The sequence below is a fragment of the Protopterus annectens genome, chromosome 7.part0 (assembly GCF_019279795.1).
Source record: "Protopterus annectens isolate FY-2018-M chromosome 7.part0, PAN1.0, whole genome shotgun sequence".
NCBI classification, from domain to species: Eukaryota; Metazoa; Chordata; order Ceratodontiformes; family Protopteridae; genus Protopterus; species Protopterus annectens.
In genome coordinates this window covers 1,502,815,158-1,502,833,757 of record NC_056739.1, presented here as the reverse complement: position 1 = coordinate 1,502,833,757, position 18,600 = coordinate 1,502,815,158, and the positions used below count along the sequence as shown (strand labels likewise).

Below are 18,600 nucleotides of genomic sequence, written 5' to 3'. Positions count from 1 at the left end.
TTTTTATTTTAATTTTGTATTATTTTTTGTGCTTACAGTGCAGTAGTTGTGTGTGTTTAAAATGTAACTTTCACTGGTCTTTTCAGATTTGGCGTTTGTAATTAGGCTTTGCTGATTGATCCCTTACTAATGTGATTACTCTATATATAGTGTTATGTGAAAGGGTTGTACTTAAATTTTATTTTGTACTACAGAGAAAATATCTGTTTGTTTCATGCATATGCTAGGCCCATGACTGGTATAAAACAAACAAGTAGATATGCATATGTACATACGCATCTGTGTGTCAGTCTGCATATATGTATTGGGTTCCAGTGCAAGCAGTTCACTGTAAACCTGCCAAATGCAAGCTTGTTGGCCAAAACTGATTGATAATATTACCTTATACAAGTGACAACTCAGCGTTCTTTTTTGCTGGGGGCAAGCCCCCATTAATGTACACACCATGATTAGGGCTTTGCCTTCCATTAAGCTCCACAACACCCTCTTTATTTAAATGAACTAACTCCACATTCGCATGACAATGAGGAAAAGAAGAAAACTACAGTTCAAAGTGAAAAGGGATGATGATGAAGCGGGAGGGGTTCAGGAAATAAGGAAAGAGTGAAATTTTGGATGCAGAAGAGAATAACATCAGTCATACAGAATATATTATTCATTAAGTAGCAGAACATATACTAGGAACAAAGCCAACATGGGAATGGAGAAAGGAGATTCTGCTGATAGGGGTGACTGCTATTAAGGATATAGACAATAGGCAAGAGGGGTCTGGAATTTACCAGAGGAAGCTGGCAAAGGAGCCAAGATATTGGGAACAAATAATTAGAGAAGGAAAGGTAATAGAATGGGAAGAGGCCAGGAAGACATTGAGACTGCAGAGTAGAGATTGCCTTCCCTATCAGGGATTGATATCGGAGTATAGGCAAAGAGAAAGAGGGGAATCTTAAGTGAAAGACATGCACCAGTTGAATTTCTAGTTGAATCTAGAACAGAAACTGCTGTTATGAATGGGAAAATTTGTAGGGCATATAAAATTTTGAATACTATAGGAATCGATTAGAAGAGGTCAGAAGAGATTGGAACGAGAGATTAGATGAGCAATTCACAGAGACAGTGGGCAGATCTCTCGCTCTCTCTCGCTATCTCTTATCTCTCTCTCTAATATATATGGCTCCCAATTATGCAACGAAGTCTAAAAATTTAGCAGTTTTGCTTGGAAGTGCTTGCACAGGTACTTTTATACCCAAGCAGACTCCAAAAGACTTTTTCATCAGGTCGATAACAGATATTGGAGGTGTAATGAGGAAGAAAGACATGCCTTCAGCATACGTTTTCGTAGTGTAATGAGTTGACAGACTTTAAAAATTCCCTAAGGAGTATCCTGTTAGGAATACTGGGCAAGGAAGTAAGTGTAACTAAGAAAATTATTTTTTTCTGAGATGAGATACAGGATCTGAATTGCCAACACATAGTAAGGCCTTGTTTAATTCTGGTAGCTGCCAAAAAAAACAATTATTAGAAAATATAAATCAAAGTCTAAACCAACCAGTTTAGTAGGGAAATTTATAACAGAGCTAATAGAACAAGTAGTGGGATCTTTAGAAAAAGGGTAGGAGTAAATTTTATAGAAAATGGAAATTGTATGACAATACATGCAGAAAAAATGTTTTGGACAAGGAATGAGGATTAAGCAAAAACAGGAAGTGAACAATTGTGTTGAATTGATTACATATAGTCTTCTGTACAATGTAATGTATAATGTTTGTAAATGGAAACTTGTTAATATGGTTTGATTACTTTTATATAAGTTTGTTTGCCTATGTCAGAAGTAAAAGGATGAAAATGTTATCCACATGAGCTGCAGTCTCACGATACACTGCATTAATGCTGGGAAGATAAGGATTGATACTAGTTGAACACACGTAGAATAACAGAGGTAAGTACACATATCTCTATCTCTCTCTCTCTCAAATATAATCACCAAGACGAAATGTCCAAAACCCGATTTTAACAAATGACCGTATTGCCGAAACTTTTCTCAAGGTGAGTATCCAGTCGACCAACATTTCAGAAAGAAACGCACCTGACTATTTCCAACCCGCCCAGGTGATGTCTGTGCCCCCCCACATCCCCACTAACTAAATATACCAACTCCGAGATCGCACTACAGCGGGGGAAAAGGGCAGATTTCCCCATGTTGGGCAACGGGATACTTACCCTGAGAAATACTTCGGCAATATGGTCATTCATTAAAATCAGGTTTTGGACATCTCGTCTCTGTGATTTCATATTCGGATAATTGGGTTTTTGTTAATTTGAAGTACACCCATGTAGTGTAGTGTGTGTGTAATATATATGGTCAGTCGACGAGTCAGTTCAGCGAACGCCATTTTACGTCGAAAAGCTGTTCAGCGAACTGCTCCACCCACAACCCTGGTAATTATATATACCAATTCCGAGATCGCACTACAATGACCAAAGGGTAAATTTTCCGATCTTCACTGTATCACGATCTCACTATGAACAGTTCGCTGAACAGCATTTTGATGTAAAATGCCGTTCTCTGAACTGACTCTTCAAAGATATAATATATCCCCTATATATATATATATATATATATATATATATATATATATATATATATATATATATATTATATAATGTGTGTGTGTATAGATATATAAAATGTGTATGTATATATATATATATGTGTATGTGTGTGTGTATGTGTGTATATATATATATATATATATATATATATATATATATATATAGATACATACATAAAATGTGTATACAATATAGTGGTACACCTCTTCTAAATAGCGTGATAAATAGTTTTTTTCCCCCTCTGTGAAGGCAGAACTGAAAAGTGTTTAAGTAAGGCACAGAGGGACTTATCTCTGACAGAGATTGTCTTTTTTAACCCAGGTATAACCAATTGGGTTTATCCAGTAGTGGCTTTGTCCAGATGTTCATAGGTAGTTATTATAGTATGCAGTCCAGGAAGCCATTCAAGTAGTATATAGACAGATATGGTATGGCATCTATGAATATGTGTTACACTGCATGTGCAGCAGTTGGATCTGCATGCATATAAGTCAGGAAATGCTATATGTGCAGTATATATATTTTTGTTTTGCTTACTTTGGAGCATATTTTTATTGTACTTTTTTTTTTTAATTTTATTTTAAATTATCTGTCTGTCTTTGAAAAAGAATGGTGACATTGAAGAATAGAAAACTAGCTATGCTGCTTCCCTACATGTGACTGATTTGTCGGTCTCATTTTCACAATTGTTTTCATTTATTGGACTGTGTTTGCTGCTGTTGTACTTCAGCTGTTAAATCACAGTTCATTGGATTACTAAGTTCACACTGTTAAGGTGTCTATCATTTTGTCACGCAGCTGTGAAGTTAGTACATTTGATTAAGAGAGTATGGACTAAAAGGACATGTTTATTTTGGGGAAGTGCAGCTTAATTGTTTGTGACTGGGCAGTTTGTATTCACAGGGTTTTCTGCTTATCATTCATAGTGCAACCGACGGAAGTGACTGACATTAAAGTAACAGGTTAAGTGAGATAATTAACAAGTGTTTTAATAATCAGCTAGAAATTTATTATAATTACCTGCAGAGAAGCATTGAGTCAGACTGTTGGTCTGTTAAATGTGTGGCCTGGAGGTCGAGATGATGTCTGCTGAGCTAATCACAAGATGGAGTATTGATTGGAGAGCCAGCTGAGCTTTAGTGTGTTTAAGTTTTCATGGAGGCGTTGGTGTGTAATGGGCACACAGAGCTTTGAATATGAATGCATCTATAATCTCAGCTTGCTGTACCTCAGTACTTGGGAGTGGTCATTTAGTTATGACCAAAGAAATAGTGTTGCGTTTGTGTCTTGAACCTTTACAAGGGCAAAGTGTCTGGTGCTGGTGGGGGCATCAAGTTAAGAGGTGAAGATGTAGAACTAAAGAAGGGATCGGTCATACTAGAATGCTAAAATAAGAGACTTGGGCAGTGAGAGTAACAGTAACATAGAGAAATGGTGTGAGAAGCAGGAAATAGCAAGATTACACATTAGACATATACAGACCCGCGGTGGTGGTGCTGCGGTAGCGTTGTCGCCTCACAGTAAGACACTGTCTGGTTCGATTCTCAGCTAGAGCGTCTTCTGCGTGGAGACATGCGTGAATGGGCATACCTTCGTTGAAGGTTGTACGTCAGGGCTGGTAACTCGGCACGTAAAAATCAACTACCAATCATTAGCGGACCGGAGTTCCGCTGTGGCGACCCCTAACTGGGAAAAGCCGAAAGACACAAACAAACACATTAGACATACAGAGGTAGGGATAGAGTTTGCTAGTACAACAGTCAGATTATATCCCTCAGAGTACAGCAAAGTATTTAATTTTGATAATCAGGTTGTGTCTGTTACTGGTCTTGCTATTGGTTTCTTTGACCATTTTTATCTGGTGCTGCTTTGCTTCAGTCATTATTTTATTGCCTGGTTATTTTGCTTTGGTTGTATAATTGTTTTCACTGTTGCTGCATGCTTGCTTGTGTGTGTGTGTGTGTGTGTGTGTGTGTGTGTGTGTGTGTGTGTGTGTGTGTGTGTGTGTGTGTGTGTGTGTGTGTGTGTGTGTATACACGTGTACACCTTCCTTGTGTACATATGCCCATCTGGATATTGTCTTTGTCTACCATAGAACTGTATACTTGTGTGTATTACTGGCCAGACACTGCACTGTACATGCATTAAATCAGATTTCTTTTATTATTCATGCCCTGAATGTATGTGCATGTGTGTTACTGGCTTTTATTCTGCTGTTGGTGTTTAACTCTATATTCTCTATTACAGTAGGTTATTAGGCTACTCTGTCATCATTTATATGCAAATGCTGTGTTATAGTTTTTTTTTTTTTTTTGGGTTCAGAATGCATTTCTTTGGTGTTTTACTGCTGGTTGGTAGTTGTAGAACATATTCTCCTTTACAGTATGTATTTTGTCTTTTATATCTTTAGATGGAAACAAATAAATCCAAGTCATTGGACTGGTGTTTTAGCCAGCCAAGTGTGGACACTGACCCAGACGGATGATCATATCTGGTATACAACATATTGCTTAGATGGTGAAGAAAATGTTGACCTTGTTGGCCTTGAGTCACAGAATATGGAACCAAAGCAGTCTGCAACCTCAGCTCACAGAGAGCTGAAAATAGAAAGGGAACGAAGGGGGTGCTGTAAGAACACTGTTGATGCTGAGATAAGTTGTATGGGCAAAACTGTAACCGTAAATCCATCAAATAATTTTATATTTGTAAAGTCCAAGAAAACAGAAGATGATTGTGACAAAGTAGGTAGAAAAAAGCAGGATATTTTAATGGACTATTTCCAGTTAAATGTTGAACTGGAAAGTCTGTATAAACAGTGGGGAAAAGAAGATCTGCACTTTAGAAGAGTTGCCCAGGAATTCCCAGGTAGGTTGTCATGATTATTTATGTACAGAATTAATGCTGTAGGATTGTCCAAATTAATAAGCAGATAGATGAACATTAAATATGTGTTGGACTGGCATAGCACAGAGTATTCTACTATGTATGTTTTCCAAAAAACAGGAGTCTGTTGCACGTCTGGTTACTAAAACCAAATCTAAACAGTTTTAAATGTACTAATCTACCAAATGTGATGTATAAAATTGGTGACAGTTTGAAATGTTGAGCCTTGCAATGCCAAGTCCCAGAATGTGAAGACTGAATGACAGAAGAGTCTAGGCTTGGATATACAAAGTCTGAGACTGACTTTTCTCTGCGGTATGACAATCTCAAGAGTTGGTATATGTAAGTTTGCGGGTGTGTGGGGTGCTTGCTCCCCACAGCAGTAAGGGGCTTGCCCTCCTGCAAAGAACAAGTTTAAAAGAGAAAAACGACATTCCATATTTGCTCTTCTCCTTTTATGTTTGATCTTTTCTTCTGCATTTTGGGACTCTGCATTATGAATGCCAACATTTCAGTTGAGAGGTTATAAAATTTAACAAGACAAAAACATTGGGATAGAGTACCACTATACATTGTCTGACAAATCTACTAAAAGCTCTTGAAAGCACAGGGTAGGATTTGAAGATGAGAATCAGTGAATGAGTGTAACATTATTTTCAAATGTTTTTGTGTGTAGCAGACTGGACTACAGGCTACTCAAAGTAGTGGTCAAATAAAGATCATTGTTCAGCTATCTTTAAACTGTTATAAAGGCAGTTGTATTTCAAGTGCATTTGCAAGATGATCCAGTCTCCCATGTAGATATGGAGCTTGCTTCTTCACTTGTAGAGAAATGCTCTTTTAGAAATTTGAATACATTTTAATAGCTGGGTGATTGCTCTGAAATACCTAAGTTCCATTTACAAGGGCTTCTTGGAGGCAAAAGACTTGCTGGGGTGTCCTATAATAGAAGGGCAGGATCTAACTGAATTTAGACCCATGTATGTAGTTCTACAGTTCAGCACTTTACACAGTATGTTATACTGCACCATGGTTTTCCAATTAGGTTATGAGATTGAGAGAGACTTGCTTGGGGTCATAAAATGTTATGGTGGGAGCTGATTGGATTCAGACCCAAGTGTCTGGCTATGTTATCAGCACCTTCCTCACTGTAGTACACTGCCTCATAATTTCCCACTTTGGCTAGCAAGTATGTTTGGACTGCACACATCTGGAGAATGCACACTTTCTTTCTTAATTTATTAGACTATAGTAGTACCTCTCAAATACAGGGTTCACAGCAGGCATATTTATTTTTGTACACTTAATTGCTTCTACTGAAATGCAACTTTCATAGGCTTTCTCTCATGGCTTACCAAAGTGGATTGCCTTCATAAATAGAGAGCCAGAAGAATAAAGCTCAAAGCACTACTGATTCTGCAGAAGGTACAAAAGCAAGACAATCACACAGTTTAAAAATATGTCTTGAAAAAAAACTCAAACTTTCATATTATATGAGCTGTTCACCTGGAACTGATGTTTATACTTGCTACAATGTAGAATGTGGACGAGTGCATCTACACTTTGCTGACAAGGTAGCATTCATATTGAGCATAAACAGTATTCTGAGGCAGAGCCCTTCTGTCATAGAAGGATGGAGCCCTAATGATGACCTGTTTGATCAATGGCATCAGCACTGGATGGACTGGGAGTAGAGGGTGGACTTTTACCCATCTTGTGGGGGGAGCCCAACCTGTTACATTAATGACATCTATCTCTGGTAGGTAATCACTGGTGGAAGTAGATAAGGCAGGCTCACACTGTTGAGCAGTGCACACTGCTAAGTTGGGAATGAAGCGAGTGGTAACATGCACACCATTAACTGTTCAGGCAGCCATTGCGATTCTTCTGGCCTTTTACAGGGAAGGAAGGGTTAGGAGAGATGGGGTGGAGACCTTCATGGGAACAGCAAACTAGCTTGCTCTCTAATACCTGGGTCTCACCTCCAGGGGAAAAAATGGCCTGTCAGACCTCTGAATGAGAATCAGTGCATTGTAGGTCTGTCGCCCAGATTAGAGATGGCTGGATGTTGACCTTGGAGGAATGAGTTGATGAGGCAAGATGGATTAGGTATTGAGCAGGTCCTGTGGATTACTCTTCTCTCTCAAAAACAAAACAGAATTCTGAAAACACTTTCATACAAGGACATTGTGCTACACCTCAGTTTTAGTTTGAAAATGGTCTCCTTAGGTTCATAGGTTCATACAAGGACATTGTGCTACACCTCAGTTTTAGTTTGAAAATGGCCTCCTTAGGTTCATAGGTTCATACTAGGCTATCTGCCCTAGGGCATTTATAAGCCTAGCCAGAGTGTGTGTGGCTTTTACCACCCCTTAGGATGAGAATACTATACCCATTAGTTTGCTGTGCCTCTTTCCAGCAGTGACACAGAGATGATTCCCGGGGTAAACCTACGATCTCCCATCCACTCGTCAAGATTTCTCTTGAACAGAGTCAATGAGGGGCACTGCCTCACATGGACTGGGATTCTGTTCCATAGTGTAGGGAGTCTCTGGGTGATGAATCTGTCCCTCCAGCACGTCCTATTTATATCCGTGTTGAGGTTTAAGTCTCTTGCTCTCGTGGCTCTGGTGGATTTGGATTTTTTGAGGTGGAGCATGTCCATTAATTCCGGGTTGGACATGGCCTTGTATGTCAGGCACAGATCACCTCTGAGCAGACGGTATGCGACTGAATAGAGCTGGAGTTTCTTCAGTCGGGCAGCGTATGACATATGTTTGAGCACCTTTATCCTTTTGGTGAGGAACTTTTGGGGTCTTTCCAACTGCTGCAGGTGTCGGGTAAGGTACATTCCGAATGGGGCGTTGTACTCAATCATTGGTCTGATAAGTGAAGAGTACAGGGGTACAATGACCTCTCCTGATCTGGATGTGAATCCCTTCATGATCAGGTGGGCAATGTAGAAGGTCTTCCTAACCACTTTGGCAATGTGAGTGTCAAAAGAGAGGTTACTGTCAACTTGGGTCCCCAGGTCCCTGATAACGTCTTCAGTGTTTAATGGATTACCACCTATGTGGTAATTAGGGGTTACCTTGTTTTTCCCAAAGGGTATGACTATACATTTTTTGGCATTTAGCTTAAGGCCATGACTCTGGCACCAGTTATCCATTTCTATGAGACCTCTCTGGAGGAAGTCTGTGTCTGATGGAGTGTCAATTATGGTGCCCAGTTTGCAGTCATCTGCAAATTTTGTCAGCCACAATCCCCCTATGTTTGCCTGCACTTCAGAAAAATAAATGCCGAACAAGAGGGGGCCCAGGACTGAGCCCTGTGGGACACCGCTCGTGACCGGCTTAGAGTCTGACATGGCACCAGCAACTCTAACCCTGTGGGTTCTATCCTTGAGCCAGTTTGCAACCCATCTTGTGACATATGGGTTTACATCTAAGCTGGTGAGCTTTTCTATGATGCCCGAGTGGGGTATTGTGTCGAACGCTTTTGCTAGGTCAAGGTAGGCTGTGTGAACTGCCTTACCCTCATCAATTGCCTTAGTGACTGTTTCGAAAAAGTTGACCAAATTCAAGAGGCAGGATCTGCCCTTGACAAAGCCAAATTGGGTAGGATCCAGTGTCTGTAGGTCCCCAATGTCTTTATTTATGAGTTCCATTATGATCCTCTCCATAGCTTTGCAGACAAGGCTCGTCAAGCTTATGGGGCGGTAATTTCCAGGGTCCGTAGAAGCACCGCCTTTGTGGAGTGGGACCACAGTTGCCGTACGCCATTCTTTGGGTACATATTCTGTAGTAAGGCTAAGATTAAACAGCAGCCTTATGTGTGGGTTTAGTTCCTCATTGAGTTCGTGCAGCACACAGCCGGGGACACCATCGGGTCCCATTGATGCTGTGTTTTTTGCTTTAGAGAGAGCAGCTCTCACCTGGGCATCTGAGATGTTTGGGAGGCTAGACTCTGGTGGGATAGATATTTCTCCTTTTGGGGGGGAGGGAGGAGAGAAATTTGCACTGAACCTCTCTGCCAGTATGTTGGCAATGTCTGTGGGTTCAGTGATTTTTGTATCATTTTGGACTAATTCTGAGCATATCTGGGAGTTTCCACCCAGGTTTCTAACATAGCTAAAGAAGGCCTTATGATTGTCTTTTGTGTCATTAGCGATTTTTCTCTCAAAGTTGGCCTTGGATGATTTTATGAGTGATCGTAGTTTTTGCTAGTAGTGATCAGAGATGCCTTCCCTTTTAGGGATTTTGCTCTGTCATGTAGTAGCTTTCTCCTCTTGTTGTAGAGTTTGTTTATGGCTGGGGTCCACCAGACCGGTGCCTGCCTTTGGTGGAAAGGGTCTTGATTTTATTAGGGATTGCTTGATCCATACATTCCTGGAGGTGCTCGTAGAAGGCATTTGTAAGGGTTTCAGCAGCGTGGGTTGTGGTTTCCACTGGCTCGGGGCCTTGAAGGATACCACTCCAGTCTTAAGAAGTGTGAAGTTTGCTTTTGAGAAGTTCTTCACTGTGGTCTTTTTTGCTGGGGTTGGGGGCGGGATGTGGATCTCCAGTGAGATTAATTTATGGTCTGATCTCACCAATGAGGGATATACTTCCAGTGTGGAGCATTTTGTCCCCATGTTTGTGATGATCAGGTTTAGTATATTTTCTCCTCTTGTGGGAATGGTGACTAGTTGTTCCATAGCATTTGAGTTTATGAACTCCAGGAACCTTTGGGCTACGGTGTTGGGGCTTGAGTAATGTTCCCAGTCTATGTTTGGGTAGTTGAAGTCACCCAATATGATGGTGTTTGGAGAGACATTCATACTTTCTAGAGATGGTGAAGATTTGGTTGCAGTACTTGCCAGGAGACAAAGTCATGTATTTGTAGGCAAATGGAGTATAGCTGGGGAAAAGGTAAACAAAAAGTCTAAGTAAGTATACAAGCAAGAAACCATGTGTCAATTCTGAATGTTTAAGACTGGCAGAGACACTATACAGGCCATACTTAAGAAATCAATTCTGAATGGCTAATTGTTCTCTGAAAGCTTATTGCATATGTGCCTCGAGTTCGTGCAAGATGGCCCAGTCTCCCATGTTGATATGGAGCTTGTTTTTTTGCAGAAAAGAGTAATTTCTTGGGAAGTGTTATGTGTTGTAATGCACTTTGTCACTGTTGTTCACAATAATTATTTTTTGTTGGTGTTACCTTTCTATTCCATTTGAGGTTACCAGCAGTGCCCCAAAGGGCTCTGTAATGGGATCATATCCTTTTAGCATAATGAGGCTTGGCGTTAAAGACATTAAACTGCAGGAGAGGAAAGGGCCAAAACAAAGATATTCCTTCCAGTTTGAGAAGGACCTCTCACAATACCAGATCATTGTCTTCTGTGTGCTTTTCTTACCTCTGCCAACCAACCATCAGACCTGTCATTGGTCTCAAGCTCCTTCATTCTCTGGGTGCAAGGAATCTTCCCTAAAGATCTTGTAGGGTAGGGGATGCTTGTGAGCTGGCTTCTAAGCAAACTTTGTGGAAATGGGCTCTCGCTGTCATGCCTGCTATGAGAGAGTGGCCCCAATCAGTTTGCCTAATTTCCAAGATACTTGAGAAATGCATCCATTCTCAAGTCTTAGACTACCTCTTAGCTAATAACCTCCTCTCCAGCACCCAGCATGGCTTCAGGCCATACCACAGAACTACTACTGCCTTGTTCTCTTTCACTAATGCTGTCCATCATAAAAATATAATGGCCTGTTCTCCTATGCTATATTTCTGGATCTATCCAAGGCTTTTGACATGGTCTCACACAAACTACTAATCTCCGTTTTCACTAACCTATCCTTTTCCCATCAGCTACAGATCGGTTTCACAGCTATCTTAACTGGCCGTCAAAAATTGGTTGTCTGGCATTGTGACCTATCTCCTCGACTTCCTGTAACACTCTGAGTTCCCCAAGGCTCCATCCTTGGTCCCCTACTATTCTCACTTCACCAATGATCTATTCACAGCAACCAAGCATGCTTCTCTTATACAGTATGCAGATGACTCCACCCTCTTCTGCTCAGCCCCAACTATACCTAAACTTCACAAGATCACACAGGAAGCCTTTTCATCTGTAGGAAACTGTCTATCTAATGCCAAGTTATTACTCAACCTTAGCAAGACTAAACTCCTTCTCTTCCAACCCACTAAGTCTAACCCAAATATCCCCCACTTTAATATTCTCGCCAAAGACAATACCATTATCTCCCCAACAGAACACTCCAAACTACTTGGTGTTGAGATTGATAACAATCTCAGATTTGAAACTCACATTTCTCTTACCATAAAAAAGTTTCACAAAAAACTAGGTGCATTGTACAGAAACAAACAATTCCCCACCAAGAGTGCCAGAATTTCTGCTGCCAATTCCCACCTAATCTCAACTTTACTCTACACCTCTCCTATACTTACCTACCTTAGACAAACAGACCTAAACAAGCTCAAGGCTTGCTACAATAACATTGCTAAGTTTGCCACTGGTGCATCTTATCGCAGCCACCACAGTATCTCACTTAGAGAACTGAACTCCCTCAACTTCTTCACCTGAATCAACTCTCCCTTGCCCACAAGTTAGTAAACCATCCTCTTAAAGTCCCATCCCTTCAAAACCTTCTCCAGCCCTACTGCTGCACTAGATGTCTACACTCCAGCAGCAAAAATCTACTTCTAGTGACCAAACCCAAGAACTCGGCAGGAGAAGCACTATTCTCCTGCGTCATTTCCAGATTATGGAACAATCCCCCTCTTTAACCACACTACCTTTTTGCAATCACTTCAAGTTTGCACTAAAAAAAAGTCTCTGGTTATGCCTATGCACCAATCCTGACTAGGTAACCCTCCTTTTACCTCTCCTTCCTCTCCCCTACCCTAGCACCCTGCCTCACGCTGTCTGATCATTGCATTCCTTCCTCTGCAGGCTCTGGCTCACCCTTTATCCTCCCCTTCCCTCTTCACTCAATCTCTCAGACCTGTTATAACATGCTTAACTACCTCACTTCATCTCAACTCCAAGTACATATCCAACTAACTTACACCTAGCTTCCCCTCACTACCACATGTAGTACTCACTCAGTCTCCTTTTTCTTCCCTTCCATCCCATTAGCCCTTCTAGCTTGTTCCACCTTCGTCTGGAGCTTCTGCTTTATATCTGCTTGAGTTTTTAGTGCAATATTTGTATATAAGATTTAGGTATATGAGTTTAGAACAGTATCTGTTTGAGATTAGTACTATCTGTATATACATCCTACCTTTATTCCTAGCCTTTAGCTAGATATTGGTATATCTGTTCATTACTATGTTTCATATTATTTTCTTTTTTTGACTATTAATGTTTAACAGTGTCTTCTACTTACAGACACAGCTTTTCAGCGTTAGCTTATCTAGCTGCGGATACGGCTTAGAGCTGTATACTGTTAGCGACCACTGTTTTCTTCAACTGCTCAACTGTTTCTGCCTCCATTTTTTTCTCTGCTTCCTATTTCTCTCCCTCAGCCTGCACTCTTCATCCTTTGTTTTTCTCCTCCTCTTACTCCACTCTGTAAGACTACCCTCCTGTACTCTGAACTCACCTCTTCCTGCACTTTCCCTCGTCCTATTTTTTCGCCCTACCCCCATTTTAACATTGCTTTTCTTCTCTCCTTTTACAGTTGCTCCCTCGGGTGTTTACCCCTTCTTACTATTTAACAGAAAATCCCACCTTTATAAGAGAAGACGTCTGTGGACAATTCTACTTGAACTACTCTAAAAATACTGGGACCTTGTCTCCCCATTGCTAAAGAAACTCAGTGTATGTAATCTGTTTTAAATATGCTATTCTTGTGACTATTTAAACTTGAGCAGCATCCTACCTTGGTGTGCTTGAAAGTAGCCTACCACAGGCCATTGCAGTGCCCTCCACAACCTTGGTTTATAGTCTCCTCCCGTAGTCCCCCCACTGCCTCTATTTAACTTTCTATACCTAATTTTCTTGGAGGAACCTCTTTTCCTTAATGTACCTCCCTCCTTTGTCCACTAGGTGGCATCGTATTCCTGTTAAAAAGACCAGCAATTAACCTTTTCTTCCCTGCTCCACTTATTTACTTTGCCTAAAAGTATCTTTGCCCTTCTCCTATTGAATCTGTGAAATTACCTCCACACGCTCCTGCACATTCTTTAGAGTGTAACCTACCAAACCAAAAACCCAAAGTTAATAACTGAAAAGCACTGTTAGTAACCAGAATACCTGCTCCCTAGCTGTAGCTCTCCTTTTCCAGACCCAGGTCACTGATTGATTTTTTTTTTTTGGTCCTTCTCGCCTTCTTGGCTCTTCCCCGCACGGGCTCACTCCGCTCCCCTACCCTGCCCCCAATTTCCACCCGCCCCCGGTGGTCCTACATTTATTCCCCCTCTTGCTAATCCCTCCCACTCCCCCAACCAATCCTCTCACACCTTTCCCCCACCCCATCCTCCAACCCACCTGACTCTCATTACCACTCCCCGCTACCCACCTAATATCACTTCTCCATCTCTTCTGACTCCAACTAACATGCCCTCCCCTCCTCCTACAATTCGTATCTCCTTATTACCCTTCCTTCTACTACCTCTTTACCATGCAACCTCCTATACTGATTTTCACTTACACCCTTCCCCTTTTCCTCCTCACAACATCCTTACATCCCACTATCACAATATCTCAACCTCTTTAGTTCCCTCCCAGCCTATCCTTCTCCTAAAAGTAAAACTTTACTGACTACAAACATAAACCTAAGCTCTACCAGACTCCTCTATCCAAATCCAAACTTAATAAACATACTCCCCACCCCTCTTTCCTTAACTTAGCCGGCGACATCCACCCCAATCCTGGACCCAACTTCTCTCCAACAAACCTCCCCAGCACCAACAACAAATCCCCAAATAAAAACCTCAAATTCCTGACCATCAACTCCCAAAGCTTACTAAATAAATTAATCCTCTTCCATGCCTGGCTCAATCATAACCAGACATAATAGCCATCTCTGAAACCTGACTAAAACCTCATATAAGTGACTCTGAATTCCTTCCCCTCGGATTTCACTCTCTCCGATCAGATCACCCAAGTAGAAGAGGTGGTGGTGTAGCTTTAATCTACTCCAACCACTTGTCCATCACTTCATACCCTAACCCCATCCCTTCTTTCTCCAATGCTGAACTTGTGATTGGCCTACTAAAAATAAACATCCAAAAAAGCATCTGTATCTTCTCCCTGTACATTCCTCCTGGTAACAACACCAATACCCTAGAAGACATACTCTCCTGGAACTCCTCCAATATTAAGCTAGAAACCTACATCCTGGGAGATGTAAATATCGACTGAGGAAAAATCAACAACCCTAATCCCACCACAACAATTTAACCTATTCACCTTCACTCAACTTACCAACTCAATTACTAGACCTAACAAAACCAACCCCCCAGGCTCCATACTTGACTGGATCCTAGTATCTCATCCTATCAAAATCATAAAATCTGGAGTCATTCCCCACTCTTTAGGAGACCACCTCCCTGCCTTCACTGTTCGAGCTGCTCCCCCTTCCTCACACTTTCACCAATACATTCATACTCACCAATACATTCATACTCGTAACCTATCTAACTTTAACCCTACTACTTTCTCTGATTCCCTTAAGCTAACTAACTGGAACCCCCTAAAAATACTACCTTTAGACAAAGCCGTTGACTACTTCAATTCAACATTCTTAACTGTCCTTAACTCCCTAGCTCCAATAAGAACTAAGAGTTAAAACAAAAACCACTCCATGGCTCACCAAAGACACAAAAAACATTATGCTACAAAGGGATAAAACCTGGAAAGTCTACCAACGCTATAAACAACCAGAAACATTACTAAAATATAGACAGTTGAGAAACCTAGCCAAAAAACAAGTCATTAGAGACAAAAAGTCTTACTACGTCAAACTACATGAAAATCATGCAAAAAATCCCAAGCAATTCTAGAACTCTATTAATTCCCTCCTCAGGCCAGGAACAAAAAACAACCCTTGTCCTGACACCAGCAAATCTGACTCAGAAATTGCCTCACTATTCAATACCTTCTTCACCTCCTCTATTGCTGAGCTTACTAAGACCTTTACCAATAATAACCCTCCACCCCTCCCTGCCCAATCTTCCCCTCCTTCCCCTCCCCACCCTAATCTTCCCCTCCCCACCCTAATTGTGAACTCAAACCTGTTTCCACCAATCTAATAAAGAAACTTCTTTATAAACTAAAGCCTTGCTCCAATGCCCCTGACAGCATTCCATCCTCCTTCTTAAAAATAGCTTCAGATGCTATTGCTCTGCCTGTCAGCATCCTGATCAATAGATCACTACTTGAATCATACATACCCAAACTATGGCGTACTGCATTTATTCTTCCTCTCCACAAGGGTGGCAAAAACTGTTATGTCTCCAATTTCCACCCCATAGCCATCCTCTCCCCTATCTCCAAAATTCTTGAAAAATGCATCCACCTACAGCTGTTACCATTCCTTACCAAATGTCAGCTACTCTCCCCTCCCCAACACAGGACACAGTACTAACTCTGCCCTTCTCACCTTCTTACATTCTGTCAATTCAGCCCATGACTCTGGTAATTTGGTATCTTCTGTCCTGCTGGACTTCTCCAAAGCTTTTGATACCATCTCTCATACCCACCTTCTAAACAGTCTCTCTAATCTTAACCTTTCCCAAAAAACTCTCTCGTGGTTCTCTAGCTATCTTTCAAACAGGTCCCAAGTTGTGAAATGGGGCCAAGCCACCTCCACTTTCCTTCCTACTCCCATACTTGGCCCTTTGCTATTCAGTATCTTTATTAATGACTTCCATAAAGCCATTCCTAACACCAAAATTGTACAATACGCTGACGATTCCACTTCGATTTGCTGCGCCACTAACCTAGCAGAGCTCCAATCTCTGACTCAAAATGCCTTCTCAACCACTGAAAACTGGATGCTCCAAAATCCTCTCTCTCTCTTAATGCCAATAAAACTAAGATCCTTTTATTCTCTCCCTCAAAATCCTCCCCTCTTGATGAAAACTCTCTTCAAATTACCAGCCTTAACAACTCCTCTATCGAGATTGTACCCTCTGCCAAACGTCTTGGTGTCACAATTGACAATCAACTAAAATTAACACTCATTTTTATTTTTTTATTTTTTATTTATTTATTTTTTTTTTTGTTGAAGTCGGAAAGTCGTAGGTTCGAGCCTGTTTTCAGCGGAGGGCTGGGGATGAGAAATGCTGCATGTCTTTGAATGAATGGGGGGAAAGAGGTAACCGGGGAGCCGACCGAACACAACACAGGAGAACATGCACACACACACAGAAGGCACCCCAGCCGAGAATCGAACCGGAGAACCTCTTGCTGTGAGGTGACAACGTTAACCGCTGCACCACTGTGCCGCCCAAATTTGTACAATATCCAGCTAAACATCAAAAAAACTCACATAAAACTTGGCCTACTTTATAGAAACAACCACTTCCTCTCTCCTTCCTCCAGACTAACTCTTGCCTCTACCTATCTCCTTCCCTGTCTTATGAATGGCACTCCTCTGCTCACTAATTTATCGTCCACACTTACCTCCAAACTAGAAGTGTGCTACAACAAAATCTCCAGATTTGCCACCAGTGCCAAATCCTCCTCTCATCATTGCATCTCCATTCACTCTATAAACTGGCTTGAACTCCCCAACCTACTAGACTTTCACCAAGTAATCGCAGCCCACAAATTATTGTTCCAACCCTCTAACTGCCCTGCACTATCCAATATACTACAACCATATTCCCCTGTCAGACCCCTTAGATCTTCTCACCAAAACCTGATCACCATTCAAAAACCCAAGCACCCAGCTGGTCAGCTTCTCTTATCCTTTACCCTAGCAAAAAAAATGGAATGCTCTGCCCTCCTACCTAAAGACCTGTAACAACCATAATAACTTCAAATCTCAACTTCATTCCTACCTCTGCCTAAACAGGAAATGCAACTGCACTCTTCCACCCGTACCTCTCAAACTCTCCTCCCCCTTCACTCCTGGCTAACCTTCTTACCTTCCTAACCTCACTCTCAATTGCAAATTCATACTCGTAACTAAATAGTAAAATCTAGCTGTTATGCTATATTCTCATTTATCTCATGAACTAAATTGAAATTATATTGTTTGTTTTATTTCTTGTTGAAGAAACCCGTCTGTATTTTAAACTATCTTTGAAAAATGTTTATGTTAATAAACTTTGTTCTGTGGAGCTTTTCTCCACGGGCCTCCACTGAAAATGGGCCCCCTAGCCCAGTGGACCTCCCCGGTTATCAAACTGAAATAAATAAATAAATAAATAGTATGTATAGCTAATGTTTGCTGCAGTGTGTATTATTTGCTATTGTATGTATATTCAGTTGTTCTTCAGGTACTCTGCTGCTCATTTATTGTTCTGTGGAGCTTTTTCCCTGGGCTGCCCCTCAAAAAGGACCTGTGTCCAGTTGGAATTTCCCGGTAAACAAATGTAAGTAAATAAATAAACAAATCACTCCTCTGTGGGTGGTAATGTGGGCATTTAACTCACCATAGGGGCTACCAATTTCTGTCTTAACCATTTGTGCATGCTTGCTGGCATGTGTCCATCACTTGCTGGCTTGGGTATCTACTCCCATGCCTACCTATTGACTCTCTTTCTCCTTCCTCCAACGGGGATTGCATCTAGGAGCAATATCACCAGAAAAGTTATCTCCAGCCTTCTCTGCTGCACTGTGGAGTGCTCGAGCTGCTAACTGAACCTTAGTCACCTGGTCCCGTAGTTAAAGCTTTATCTTCGTACTCTACTCTACTTGTGTGGCTGTAATCAAAGGTAACATTTCCCTGTGTGATTTCAAGTTGAAATACAAATAAACCAATATGCTCCTGTTTACAAACCATAGACCACCTTATGTCCAACACATCAAAGTAATATGACTACTATCGATGTCAACAAAATCTTTCCCTATAAACATGATCTCATTTTATATTATTTTTTCTCATTATCAAGCCATAATGGGCCATTTTGTTCACATGCATCAACATTTTT

The 18,600-nt window shown here is 41.2% G+C and overlaps 1 protein-coding gene across 2 annotated transcripts in view; it reads left to right on the top strand.

Moving 5' to 3' along the window:
• OGG1 (8-oxoguanine DNA glycosylase) overlaps positions 1-18,600 on the top strand; it is a 568,013-nt gene that overhangs the window by 74,602 nt on the left and 474,811 nt on the right. For both annotated transcript variants that reach the window (XM_044078043.1, XM_044078042.1), the window contains exon 3: positions 5,021-5,475. In XM_044078043.1, the coding sequence (XP_043933978.1) occupies positions 5,021-5,475 (455 nt within the window). The remainder of the gene's footprint in view (positions 1-5,020; positions 5,476-18,600) is intronic.